The sequence below is a fragment of the Euprymna scolopes genome, chromosome 7 (assembly GCF_053919585.1).
Source record: "Euprymna scolopes isolate OS-2025 chromosome 7, ASM5391958v1, whole genome shotgun sequence".
NCBI lineage: Eukaryota > Metazoa > Mollusca > Cephalopoda > Sepiida > Sepiolidae > Euprymna > Euprymna scolopes.
The window spans coordinates 9983092-9998344 of record NC_136488.1 but is presented as its reverse complement, the minus strand read 5'-3'; the positions used below and the strand labels follow the sequence as shown (position 1 = coordinate 9998344).

Genomic DNA, 15253 nt, shown 5'->3' with positions numbered 1-15253 from the left:
CTGGATCATAGTGATGGACCCAGGTTTCATCCTGTGTAATCAGTCTTTTGAAAAACTTTGACTCATCTTCTTGGCACATCTCCAAATTCATCATCGAGCACTCGACGCGTTCTCGCTTCTGGAATGGTGTGAGCAATCTGGGAATCCATCTGGCAGACACCTTATGCATATGCAAATGGTCATGAATGATAGTTTCCACAGACCCTGTACTAATCTTGACATCTTAGGCTATTTGGCGAATAGTAATGTGCCGATCTTCCAAAATGGCAGCCTCAACTTGACGGACAGATGCCTTATCAATGGCAGAAGGAGGGTGAGCTGTTTGAATCCACGATGCCAGCGTTTTACAAGGTCATATGATGGGGCATTATCACCATAAGTTTCTTTCATTTCATCAAAAGTCTCCTGTCGTGTGCATCCTTTCAAATACAAAAACCGGATCACTGCTCGACATTCAATAGGCTCCATTTCACACCTAACTCAGTTCAAACACCTGTGAAACAGAAACCACAATTAGTTCATTACTTATTGCACGATCCCCATATATATATATATGCTATAGCGAAAGTACCCGTCCTTGACTGGGTTCAAAAACAGCCAAGAGAAAATGGACTCTGATTTATGAAAGTATGATAGGTTATGAAAAGGAAGGGTTGTAAAGAGATAGCTTCGAATTTGGAGGTATCAAAATAAAAGCAAAATATTATGAAAGTAAAAATAAAATAGATAAACCTCATAATTTATTATACCATACTTGTTCATACTGAATTACTTATCACAATATTCTGTGGATCTATATTAAAAAACCTTGTTAAACTTTGTGACATATTTCCATTCTATGGAGGTCAGGCGCGAACAAACACCCCATAATTTTATTATACCATATTTCTTCGAACTGACATATAATTATCAAAGTATACTTACACAGATAAATATGAAAAGTCTTTATTAAAGTTTGTGCCTATTTCCATTCTATGGAGGCCAGGCGCGAACGCAGACCCCACAATTTTATTATACCATCCCTATTTAAGTTAAAACATACTTATCAAAGTATTTTTATGTATATCTAAATCAAAAACACTTGTAAATGTTTTTTTTTTTTAATTTTTAATTTTTTTATTTCCATACTTTATGGACCAGGCACGTACGCGGACCTCACAAGTTTAATGAATCATCATTATTTCAGATCAAACATACCCATTCCTGTGTCTCGATACGTCTTCTATCATTATATGTGATCAGTTTTCTATAATAGTCAACCATATAGGAGCCTAATCGTGACCAGACACACACGCACATACACACACACGAACGTTCAGCTTTATGTTGTAGATATATATATTATAAATCCTTATCTAAATAATTCATAAACATAGGCACAGATATACTTTGAACGATTATTCAAAGTTCGACATGTTCAAATTTAATGAATTGCCAGGATGTTTCTTTTTTTTCCATGTTTTTTTTTACATAGGAATCACCACTTATCAAAGCTCAAAGATCACTCGAGGATAAGGGTTAAAAGGGTAGAGTAGTTAATTGGACAATATAGTAATCATGTGAAAAAATTAATTTCCAGCAAGAATCAATGACCGCTCAGATCGAGAAGGGAGCAATGTACTTACCTTAGGTTGCGAAAGAATTGCCCCCTTCCGCGACGTAACCGTCTTGTAGTATCTTCGCCAGACAAAAGTGGAAAAGATTTACTTTCAATCGCCGGCAACTGAATCAATTTGTGGTGAAAAAAAAAGAGGAAAAGACAAGGGAATCTCCCCTCTTATATAATGGAAGGATCAGATGATTAATTATCACGTGATCCGGAGCACAAAATAAAACTTTAAAAGTTTGAATAACAACAACAATTCTTCTTGGTTAGTATTCAAGGTAAGTGCACGCCAATCCTTCTCTTCTCGAGCAATCATTAATCCTTTTTTTCACAATCATTAATCCTTTTTTTCACAATCATTAGTAATGGAAATTCGGTAAATTTGTTAACTTAAGTGGAACGGCTCATCAAGAAATTGTTTACGTTGGACTTGAAGACAATCAGGTTGTAGTCTGCTGGAAAACAGGAAAACAGAAGACAGTTCCACAGGCGTGCAGTTCTAAAAAAGAAGCTTTGTTCATGGAATCTACGTTTACGTTTAGGTACAGATAAAGAGTGGGGGAATTATTGATGGTGTTTTTAACTAGACGAGTGTTTCTTGTGAAAGTTTGGCGAGGAGGGGGCATAGATTGAAGCTCAGTCGAGAACTTGCCATGAAAATAACGATAAAGCAGAGACAAACTCGCAACATCTCTTCTGTAAAATAGAGGTTGCAGGAAAGTGAAAAGGACATCTCCTACGAGGCTACGAAGTCTATTTAATATCAAGGAAGGACAAGTCCTTTCTAGCAGCTGCTGGACATAGCTGGCTCTTATATAGATAAAGAATTGCATCAGCAGTGAGACATCTACTGGATCGATAGAAGGATCCCACCATTTTTCAAGCGGCCCAGAAGCTTGTCAAAACACGAGGCCTCCCCAAGACGAGAGCCATTCGTTTTTAGATGCATTAAAAATAACCAGCAACTCCTTTCCCCATTGTACCATATGCTAAAGATTAGAGGAGAGAGAATCAGAGAGAACTTTGGTCGTTTACGGTCTTAGATGTGCTACCATAGATGGTAATGTCATCAGGATAAATGTCTACGAATGATGTAAGGATGTGATTTGGAAGATCATTAATATAGATCAGGAAAAGAGTTGGGTCCAGGATGGATCCTTGGGGGACTCTAGCATTAATACGTTGAGATTCTGCTTTTTGCCCATCAATCACTACTCTAATAAACCTATAAGAGAGAAATGATTTAATAATTGAGAAGACATTTCCCCAATTCTATCATTTGGCCGGAAACGTATATTCCCAGAAACGTGGTGATAGGTATCGGGATTTAGTAAGTCGTAATGAGTCTGACCCGAAAGTATTCATTGACGAGTTTCTGATTGTAGGATAAGCTGATTTCACATACTTCGAGTAATAAATCTGATATGAATCGTAGGAGGAAGGTCTAGCAATGGGATCACCAGTGTTCCCAAATCTGATCAATGTATATATGGAATACTTTGTGGAAATGCCATTGATTTGGCTGTGGTAAATGGGTGACACATTCATAATCTGGCCTCACTAGGACAATGTTCAAACATTACTGGACCATGTGAATTCTATCCGCCCAACTATAGAGTTTACAATGGAAAATGAACATAAACTATCGTTCCTAGATGTACTGATTAGAGTTGCACCAATTAATCGACAGCTAATCAGTAATCGGCCTTTAACTCAGATATACTTTTAAATATCTCTCTCATTCTCTCTCTCTCTCTCTCTCTCTCTTTCTATCTATCTATCTATCTTTATGTAGCAGTTCTGTTTTCCCAGACATCGATGACCATGGCTCACCAGTCTCTTCTGTGTTCGTACTTTTTTACCATGATGTTCTTTGCAGTCAAGTACCTATATTAGGTTGCAATTATTTATCATAGGAGTAGTTCTCATACAGATCGCGTAGTTCTAGCTATTGTCCCTCAATCAATATCATTTGCATAACACAACGAAATGTTGAGCATAGAAAAGAAAGAAACCATCAGGCTGCCCAACAATTCATCCATCACCTGTGACTTCACGTACTCTGATCGAGAGACTAAGTGAGTATTTGATCTTGTTCAAGGGTCTCCCAATGGATAGCGGGCGGAGTGAGGCGCCTTGATGCTCTTGTTGATAGAAGTGTCCCCACTCTTTTAAAGATAGTCTCTATTAAAATCAAAACTTTTTAAAATTTAATGAATTGCCATGATGCTTTTTTTCTCTTTGCATGTTTGTCAGGTTCTATCATTCGGTCGAAAACGTGTATTCCCAGAAACGCTTTGGGAACGAGAGATGAGGTTATTCCGTGCTGATAGGTCGTATCCTGTAAGTAATTGATCATATTCGCACAGATTTACTTGGCCTTTCGTCAAAATTCTACAGACTTAAATAGTCTATCAGTTTTGTATTTACTTATACATACATGCATGCATATATATACATATATATATATATATATATATATATATAGAGAGAGAGAGAGAGAGAGAGAGAGTCCAACGTTAACAAATTCCTAATGAACCGCCCCCGCCCCCTTAAGTAAACACTTCATCAAATCTCCACACTAACGTACTGTACTGTAACCCATATCCCTGAGTGGCTTCCGGGCCTTGATAAGTGGTGACCACCGTGTAAAAAAAAAAGAGTGACAGACAGACAGAGAGAAAGTAAACTCATTTTACCTCTTACCTTTCACTTAAATGGCTTCCTTAACAAATAGTAAATAATAAAATATGTTTCTTCGTTATTTGAAACATAAAATATTTATTTCCGGTTGTAATATTTTAACGGTTAAATCTGATCTCATATTTTAGTCATATTTAGAGAAAGTGGTGCATTTCCACTCACTAAGATGTATTCACACTAACACCATCGTCATTGAGAAAAATGGATACGATTCATTTTCTGCATACAGTAATAAGAAAAAAATATATAACATGGCCGCCATGAGCGCAGTCTAATCTTCTTTTAGAGTTTATGCTTTTTATTGTTTTCGTTTATTCTATATTTTTCAGACGCTTCTCAATGTCAACTATTTGTTATAAATAATAATCGAATAATCGGAATAGAAATCAGTCAAAAGATTTACGATTTACATTTGCTTAACAAAGTCTTGATATGTTGATTGATGTGCCAAATGTGTGTTTCATATTTATAAATCCCATTTTTTTAACATTTGCATAAAACACTTACCTTAAATATCATATAAACGTTTTTATTTTAACGTTTTCAGTGTTAAAAGAAAAAGGCAAGTCCTACAATATCAAAATAAAATCACGAATCACTTTTGAATTAGCTTTTTGTGCGAACCTTCTTTTCCGGTTACCATCTTGGTAGACAAATGTAAAGCGAGACAGAAAGAGACAGAAACGGATGAGAAACTAATCATGTTACTTTTGTCTTTTAACAAATAAAATAATATGTCTAAAAATGAAACAAATTATAACTGTCTCTTGCGTTTATGAATAGATACACTTTTGCTTTTGCCATAGTTTAAATAAAACATAAGACAATTTTTTACTTCAAGCAAGTGGTCGATGCGTAATGTCAAGATACCACGATGCGTGCGATGCTGACATAGTTTATTTCTTTGGCAATTAAATGACTTCATCAAAACCAGTTACGTTTATTAATATAAAATTGTAATTTTTTTTAATTTACATTCCCAACAAGGTAAATCGCCATTTGGATGCAAGGGGCTAATATTTGGGATCATGTCTAGGAAAGATTAGCAAGATGTTAGTTTACTTTACATTTAAACTTCTGTATACCAGTACAGGGAATTCCAAAGTCCAGCTGTTCGAGAGAAGAAGCTATTAAAGTAGAAAGCCTTCTGGCATTTGGGAACCTTTAACATTTAACAATGAAGGGGGTGGTTTTGCTGCTAAGCGGGTTTGTCGTAAAGGGGGGCACAAGTGCAACGAGTTCATCAGAGCACATTCCATTAAAATACTTGTAAAAAAGCACAAAGATGCAACATTGCGGCGATATTTCTTTCCTTCTTTCGTCCCTAAAAAACACTAAACTGAAAATATAATTAAAGCTTAACTTCGGCTGAAATTCGGATATGAAATTCGCTACATCAGTTTGTATACCTAATATATAAATTAAAATATTTCCCCTGCATCATTGACTGAAATAAGCTCATATGAAGAAACTACACTAAAATATGTTTTTTTCTTTTCATTTTTCCAGTAAATTGCTCAGTGTCCTGAAGTTTTGGGGGTTTTTCTTTTTTTTTTTTTTTTTTGCATTATTAAATGAAAGATGAATGCGCTTTTACCCTCTCATTAACACGTACTACGCCTGTCACCCATTACACAGGGTAATTTATATCGTAAAATACATATTTTTTCGTTTCGCCGCTTTCTAAAAATATAAGGGAGTACTTTTATTAAATCTTTCATATTTTTAACGTACCCACATTCACAGCTAATTGTTCATTTTATGGAAGTCGCTCCAGACAAATGATGAAACTACTTGACGTAAGGAGCTAAAAAATACTACGCTAAAGTCACAAACTAGCTTAATAATTGTTAAATGGATAGATTCCGACCTAGAAAACAGAAATTCTTCCTTCTTTGCCAGAAATATCGTTCATGGAATGTGAGGACTAAAGAATAAAATAAAGGAAGCGAAAGGTACGAGGCTACTGAAAGTAAATCCAATACTTTTTACAGGAGATACCGATTATTCACTAGTGGTATTATTTTCATAATTTAGCTTTATAGTCATTGACGGCAAATAGCATACGCATTTTATATACAATCAAAAGATTTATTTTTGCTAGCGTTACGGATGGTTACTTCCATAGATTCTGTTAGGAGAGAGAGTGGGTTGGATATGTATGCCGACAGCTTGTGGGAGGAAGGGAGGGAAGTGGTGCACTGCATAGGTAGTTTTCATATCTTACATGTTGATGTCATTTAATTTTAATCTCTATACAAGTTACGTATCTATATATTTCTATAAACAGGATAAACTACTAAATTAATGAACCAATCATTATAAATCTTGAAAGATATATATTTAGCAACACGACGACATGTATTGAGAGGAAAACTTAACCATACTTCCAAAATAAAAAAAAATTAAATTTAAAAATAATGCTATATTCATTGCTTATAGCCACTCTTACAGGAGTATTGAACTAGCATATATTCATTCCCTTTTTATACTAAAACTGTTTTTCATCAGTTTTCATCAGCATAACATCTCGAAAAAACGCAGCAATTTATAGGGGTGGGGGCGGTATTATTTTTGTAAGTTTTATTATCTAAGTAGTGCGTCCATCCAAACTCACACTCTCTGCTAAAATCTTTTAATATAAGTTATATGCAAACATTTTATAGAGAAAAAAAGAGAGTGAAAGTCTGTGGAAACAGCTCCTAGACCTGGTCGCCCCCTTTCTACCATTGATATGGCATCTGTCTGTCAAGTTGAGGCTGCCATTTTGGAAGATCATCGCATTACTATTCGCCAAATAGCCCAAGATGTCAAAATTAGTACAGGGTCTGTGGAAACTATCATTCATTATCATTTGCATATGCATAAGGTGTCTGGCAGATGATTCCCAGGTTGCTCACACCATTCCAGAAGAAGGAACGCGTCAAATGCTCGAGGATGAATTTGGAGATGTGCCAAGAAGATTACCCAAAGGTTTTCAAAAGACTGATTACACAGGATGAAACCTGGGTCCATCACTATGATCCAGAGACCAAAGACCAGTCAATGCAGTGGAAGCACTTGGACTCACCACCTCCAAAGAAGGCAAGGTGCAGCCCTCCACTGGCAAGGTCATGGTTACAGTCTTCTGGGACCAGGACGGAGTAGTGATGACATATTTCCTGGCAAAGGGAACCACAATTATGGGAGCCTATTATGCTTCACTTTTGAGGAAATTAAGGGAACCTATCAAAATCAAGAGGCGAGGCAAGATCAGTAAAGGTACCCTCCTCCTGAAGGACAACGCTCCGATCCACAACTCGCATGTCACCAGATCAGAAGCATGGGCATGTGGTTATGAAATCCTTCCCCATCTTCCCTACTCTCCTGACCTTGTACCCTCTGACTTTCACCTCTTCCCAGACATTAAGTTGTTTTTTAAAGGAAAGCATTTCCCAGATGATGCAGCCTTGATTTCTGAAGTCACGTCGTGGTTGGAGGACCAACCTGGGATGTTCTATAAAAACGGTCTCCAGAGCTGCATCAAAACGATGGGAGAAATGCATAACTCTGGGTGGTTCCTATGTAGAGAAAGACTAATAACTGTGGCAAGTTTCGTTGCTCTACTCCTATGGGAAGTGGGTCAGGGGCATTACTTATTGCACGCCCCATCATATTTTCTTTTAGTTTTATAAGAAGACAAATTTTGCGATGAAGGGCGCATTTGTTTCATGCATTAAAGAATGATCTTTCCCTCTCTTTTATATCACAGGACCCTTCGACAGCCAATCGACAGCAGCCTATCATATATTTTCCAAGAGGAAGCCTACTCAAGCCAAAATACTTACGTCCTCCAACAATAGGTGAGACTCATAACTGACACTCATCAATTCAACTCTCATAGGTTTCTTTCTATTTTTTCCACTAGTTTTTTTTTCTTTGAACAAGAATAATGTACTCTTTTTGTTTCATTTTACTTTAGTCGAAGTTCTCAGAAATAAAGTGCCCCCTACATGGGGCTAAAACTTGATCTCTGTATGAGATACATAGATATTCAAATATTTACATCTCAAACATTGAGTCAGTAAAGAAGTTGAGAACATAATTTTTTCTACCCAATTATAATCATTTACATATGTTGTAGTATACCTTTCTTTGGTCTCTTTGTTTTGATGGATTCCATGACAAGAATTTATCTAGTCTGGTGGAATATCCAGCTTTGTGCTGTTACTTAGGATAGCATCACTTTTAAAAGGTATATTATTCATTGTAAAAGCTTGTTTGGGTTAACCATACTGAAAAGATCTTATTTGAGCCTCGAATACTATGTAATTTTAAATATTTATTCAAAGTTTATTTGTATAGAAAAGTATCCTCATCCCAGATTGTCACGAGAAACACTTTTACAGAGAGACCATAGACATTCGAGGATAGTGTCTAGTAGGCATTCAAGTTCTCTCTAGTAGGCATTCAAGTTCTCTCTTTTTTTCCTTTAATTTTCTTATCACTTTGTTTTTCCTGGGAACGTGACATTCTACCGGATGCAAAACATTCTCCCATTAATTACTCCAACCGAGAGATCTTTTGGAGATTCTAACTGTCCCTTTAAGTGTTATTGTTTGTATTCCTTTTGCACTTAGTTCTCCGGATATATTTTCCAGATAGTTTTTGAAATTCTTTTTCATTAACTCGGTTGATCCTATAATGACTTTATATGATTCATACGTTCTTAAGATTCCAGTTTCTTTTCCTGTCGTAGATAAGTCCTTGGTATTTTGTTATTTTATCCCTCTTTGCTCTGTTAAGGCCAGCATCATTAGGGATGCCACATTTTCCTTCTTGTCCCATATCACTATGTCAGGCTTATTAGCCTCATTTTCTAGGTATGTAGCTGTAGGAATTTCGTAGTCATAGTGGATGGTGTATGACTTATTTCCAACTGTTCTTTCTGGTAAACATGTTCCCAAGATTTGTTGCTACATGGGATATTCAGATTTTTACAGATTTTCCAGTGGAAATATTCACAAACTTCATTGTGTTGTATAATAGCCGTTCCCCAACAGAACTTTACGACTGGGTGTTAGGTGACTCACTTCTGTGTGACAGAATCTGCACTTGCTGTTATTGCTGAGACCACTCATCTTTTCAAAAGCATTGGTCATTAGATCTTGATCTTGAGCAGCCATTATCATTCTCTCCTGATCATAGTGAAAAGATCCCTTTTTAAGCAAATCTACAGAGCATTCTTTATATATTCCTGTGATAGTTCATCCAGGAAATACTTTGAACTCTGTTAGCGCATTCTTCCAGTTTTCAGCAATGGAAGGTCTTAGTGTATTTTTGCCGACCCTTTTGGGCTATTTCTGTTGCCGGCTTGCTTACTGTTTCTCTCTTATTTGTAAGACAGTCTTGTGCAAAATGGTTGGCTAGTTTTTTTTGTTTTTGTTTTTGTTTTTTTTTGTATTCTTTGGGGAGGGGGGGTGTCCAAACGTCTCTCCACTTTTATGTCCCCTTATGAATATTAAAATCAATATATAATAATAATAAATCTTTTGTAAAAAATGTTTATTTCTACTTTAAGCAAAATATATTACATCATTTTGATTCTAGTAAATGTCTAAAATGTAAGGCTTATGCTTAAAGAGTCTTAAGAAGAAATTAAAATCAAGTGTTTCTTGCTTAATTAGTATGGATCACTATGGATTAAATTCGCTGAAATTCTGAAACATTTGAATTTAAGAATGAAGGTTCTGCCCATGTTCTGTCCCTTAACACCTTAAAAATACTCTAAAGATACTAAATTTGGTAGATGTTTATTAATTGATGCTTCATATCTATTGTTACTGCTATAAACAGAAATGAAGGGAAATAAATCTAAAATAGTATGGTTATCTCCCTTGGCAGACAGAACATATAAAGATGGCGGGCACACATCATTTACAATATCGTTCTTGTAAAGTTATCATTTGTTTTCTATTGTTAATAATTTTTATGCTCATTTTCGCTAAAGATATTAAATATGGGAGATATTTATTAATAACTATTGTTACGAGGGGCGTACAATAAGTAATGTCCTTGACCCACTTCCATTTGTCTGATCTAGCTGAAATTTTGCATGTGCAATGATTTATATCTCTACGGGTTATGTGGCAAATTACAAATCTGAACAAATTGTGGTTTCTGTTTTACAGGTGTTTGAACTGAGTCAGGTGTGAAATGGAGCCTGTTGAATGCCGAGCAGTGATCCGGTTTTTGTATTTGAAAGGACGCACACAACAGGAGACTTTTGATGAAATGAAAGAAACTTATGGTGATAATGCCCCATCATATGACCTTGTAAAACGCTGGCATCGTGGATTCAAACAGCTCGCCCTCCTTCTGCCATTGATAAGGCATCTGTCCGTCAAGTTGAGGCTGCCATTTTGGAAGATCAGCGCATTACTATTCGTCAAATAGCCTAAGATGTCAAGATTAGTACAGGTCTGTGGAAACTATCATTCATGACCATTTGCATATGCATAACGTGTCTGCCAGATGGATTCCCAGATTGCTCACACCATTCCAGAAGCGAGAACGCGTCGAGTGCTCGAGGATGAATTTGGAGATGTGCCAAGAAGATGAGTCAAAGTTTTTCAGAAGACTGATTACACAGGATGAAACCTGGGTCCATCACTATGATCCAGAGACCAAAGACCAGTCAATGCAGTGGAAGCACTTGGACTCACCACCTCCAAAGAAGGCAAGGGAGCAGCCCTCCGCTGGCAAGGTCATGCTCACAGTCTTCTGGGACCAGGACAGAGTAGTGATGACAGATTTATTGGTAAAGGGTACCACAATTACAGGAGCCTATTATGCTTCACTTTTGAGGAAATTAAGTGAAGCTATCGAAATCAAGAGACGGGGCAAGATCAGCAAAGGTACCCTCCTCCTGCAGGACAACACTCCGGTCCACAACTCGCATGTCGCCAGATCAGAAGCACGGGCATGTTGTTATGGAATCATACCCCATTCTTCCTACTCTCCTGACCTTGCACCCTCTGACTTTCACCTCTTCCCAGCCATGAAGTTGTTTTTCAAAGAAAAGCGTTTCCCAGATGATGCAGCTTTAATTTCTGAAGTCACGTCGTAGTTGGAGGAACAACCTGGGGTGTTCTACAAAAACGGTTTCCAGAGCTGCATCAAACGATAGGAGAAATGCATGACTCTGGATGATTTCCTATGTAGAGAAAGACTAATAACTGTGCCAAGTTTCGTTGCTGTATTCCGATGGGAAGTGGGTCAGGGGCATTACTTATTGCACGCAGCTCGTATATATATATATATATATATATATATATATATATATATATATATATATATATATATATATTTAAAGGAGATTAGAACAAGAGTCTAAAGAGCAGAGTGTATTTTAATGTAATAGTAAAATTACTAGTTTAATTAAAATACAGGGAAAGAAAAAGTGCTCGTTTTAATTTAGATATATAATAAGCTCGATAGGTAAATATCCTAGAGCTAATTTAATATTTAGTAATGTGATTGATAATTTAAAAATCAAATTAGAATTACATTAAAAATCCGTTTCACAAGAAGGAACAACAACAAAATCAATAATGGCCGAAAGTCTGTGGAAACAGCTCTCAGACCTGGTCGCCCCCCCCCCCTTCTGCCATTGATAAGGCATCTGTCCGTCAAGTTGAGGCTGCCATTTTGGAAGATCGGCGCATTACTATTCGCCAAATAGCCCAAAATGTCAAGATTAGTACAGGGTCTGTGGAAACTATCATTCATGACCATTTGCATATGCATAAGGTGTCTGGCAGATGGATTCCCAGGTTGCTCACACCATTCCAGAAGCGAGAACGCGTCGAATGCTCGAGGATGAATTTGGAGATGTGCCAAGAAGATGAGTCAAAGTTTTTCAAAAGACTGATTACACAGGATGAAACCTGGGTCCATCACTATGATCCAGAGACCAAAGACCAGTCAATGCAGTGGAAGCACTTGGACTCACCACCTCCAAAGAAGGCAAGGTGCAGCCCTACGCTGGCAAGGTCATGCTCACAGTCTTCTGAACCAGGACGGAGTAGTGATGACAGATTTTCTGGCAAAGGGTACCACAATTACATGAGCCTATTATGCTTCACTTTTGAGGAAATTAAGTGAAGCTATCAAAATCAGGAGGCGGGGCAAGATCAGCAAAGGTACCCTCCTCCTGAAGGACAACGCTCCGGACCACAACTCGCATGTCACCAGATCAGAAGCACGGGCATTTGGTTATGGAATCATACCCCATCCTCCCTACTCTCCTGACCTTGCACCCTCTGACTTTCACCTCTTCCCAGCCATGAAGTAGTTTTTGAAAGGAAAGCGTTTCCCAGATGATGCAGCCTTGATTTCTGAAGTCACGTCGTGGTTGGAGGACCAACCTGGGGTGTTCTACAAAAACAATCTCCAGAGCTGCATCAAACGATGGGAGAAATGCATTACTCTTGGTGGTTCCTATGTAGAGAAAGACTAATAACTGTGGCAAGTTTCGTTGCTGTACTCCTATGGGAAGTGAGTCAGGGGCATTACTTATTGCACGCCCCTCGTACGAGTTCATAAAAATCCGAGTTATCTGAATGGCTTCTAGATATTTTTAATCCCTTTTAATGAAATTAAATCAAACTATATATAATCCACATTATGACTCCTTACGCTTAGTAACTCTGTTCTAATAGTAACTATGATTCGTTAATCAATTTAGAAATGAATCCTGAAGTTACGAATACATAATTACTAGACTTTTTAACTTGTTAAAAAAATGAGAACAAGTTTTAGCTCGTTGATTTGGAATAAGTGCTATATGCCAAATTGATGGTTGAAAATGGTTATATTCGTGCTCATTTTGCATTAAATATTAACCCCTATCAATCCCTATTCATCTCTAATTGTGCATCGAACGAATACCATGATACTTAGTTCGTTACATGTTATCATCACAAAGATCGATACAAAATTTCAGCCAAATTGATTCAGTAGTTTCCGAGAAAACTTCTACAGTAAATGTGATATTATGGTGACTAATCCTCTTTAATCCGTATTAATTACTCACTGTGCATCGAACGGATACCATAATACTTAGTTCACTGCACCTTATCATAACAAAAGTCCATATAAAATTTCAGCCAGATCGGCTCAGTGGTTTCCGATTAAAAAAAAAAAATGAGAGTAAATGTGTTTTGTTGGTGTAATTTTTTGCATCACATAGTCACCGCTCATAAAGGTCCGGAGGCTACTCAAGGAAAAGGGTTAATAAATAATGTAATGGGAATTTGATAAGTTAATTTATTTTAGAGGGCGACTCTTCAAGAACCTGTTCAAGTTGGATTTGAAAACGACCATGCTATAGTCAGTCGGGAAGCAGCTTCGTGGTATTGTATTCCACAGACGAGCAGCTCCAGGGAAAATAAATTTTGCTCATGGAATTTTCGCTTAGTTTTTTCATCCCAAACAAGGCTTATTGCGACTTGGACGTAAGGGGCTACTATTTGGGATCGTGTCTAGCAGGGAATTGAAGGGAGCTTAGCAGCAAGATGTTATTTCACATTACATTTAAATCACTGCATGTTAGTATAGTCAGAGAAGTAGAAAACAGGGAGGAAATTACAAAGACCAGCAGTTCTAGGGAAGAAACTATTAGAATATAAAGCTTTCTAGCATATCGAGACATCAAAAGTAGAGGTGTGGAGACAAATGCATATTAATTCCTTACTGCGAATTGAACGGATAATACTTAGTCTACTGCACCTGATCATAACGAAAGTCCATACAAAATTTCAGCCAAGTTGGTTCGTTTCCAAGGAAAAGTGGAATAGACAGACAGACATAAAAACTAAGAATTCTTTTTGTTTTTTTACTCACTATATTCTTTCTCACTAACTGTATCCCCCTCTCATTATCTCTCTCTCTCTCTCTCTCTCTCTCTCTCTCTCTCTCTCTCTCTCTCTCTCTCTCATAATTCTACTAGTCTCTTCTTCTCATTCGCCCTTTTCTATCTTTCTCTTTCCTAGTTGCTCTCTCTCTCTCTCTCTCTCTCTCTCTCTCTCTCTCTCGATCTATCTATCTATCTATCTATCTATCTATCTATCTATGGCTTGTTTCTTTCTATTTATTTTGTTAATAAATTTTCAGCTCTGATAGAATCGCCTGAACCGTATTTACCAGAAACATCCTTGCAAAGCCCACTTCTCAATTATTCTAGAACACTTCAACAGACGCGGCATCTATCGTAACAGTTTATACTAAAGATAAATTCAAGTAAGTTTTTCTTCTTAAATAAAGAGTTTTTGTTTAGTCTTCTTTTCTCTTCTTTCTCCTGCGTTTCTCATGTTCCTGAGGATGCTTCTTGAAAGCCTTACAGCTCTCTCTCATATATCCTATCTACCCCACAACACGTAAAGATATCGACTTCGAATTACCAGCACCAAGCCTCATGCACTTCAGTTGATTGCTAATAGTGTCATTCTAAGTGTAAGGGTCTTGTTCTCAAGAAGGCGTTGTCTTACTCTAGCATTACGTAAGCTGTTAATGAAGGCGTTCAAAATGTGTTGCTCTTGGGCCTCTAATGCCGTCATTGCGCAGAAGTTGCAATCTTTGGCCAGTGTCCGAAGGCTCTTAAGGAAATGGTCTAATGTTTCGCCTGATTCTTATCGGTGAGTTGCAAGTAGGTATCTAATTTTTATGCTTTATGTATGTAGCGTTCAGTACATCGATTGCTTCTTCGTCGATAACCTAATCCGAGATAATTTCGTTGACTGTATGAGACAGGTAGTTGGTTAGGAGCGCACGCTTATCATGGGAAGTCCCGGTCTTTCTGAATGTAGAACCTCGATGAAATTTGTAAATGTCTCCCGCCAATGTTTCCAGCACTTGTCGGCTGAATCGCTTTCTGGATCTGTTGTAAATCGCTCCGGTCGCATA

At 37.3% G+C, this 15253-nt stretch overlaps 1 protein-coding gene across 6 annotated transcripts in view; it reads left to right on the top strand.

Moving 5' to 3' along the window:
- Positions 1-15253, top strand: part of LOC145279605 (MIT domain-containing protein 1-like) — a 155667-nt gene that overhangs the window by 64184 nt on the left and 76230 nt on the right. For 3 of the 6 annotated variants that reach the window (XM_080130778.1, XM_080130779.1, XM_080130777.1), the window contains exons 10-12: positions 3863-3949; positions 8061-8151; positions 14465-14590. In XM_080130778.1, the coding sequence (XP_079986904.1) occupies positions 3863-3949; positions 8061-8151; positions 14465-14565 (279 nt within the window). In that variant the 3' untranslated portion in view covers positions 14566-14590. The remainder of the gene's footprint in view (positions 1-3862; positions 3950-8060; positions 8152-14464; positions 14591-15253) is intronic. The other 3 variants (XM_080130781.1, XM_080130780.1, XM_080130782.1) reach the window with 3 other exon arrangements.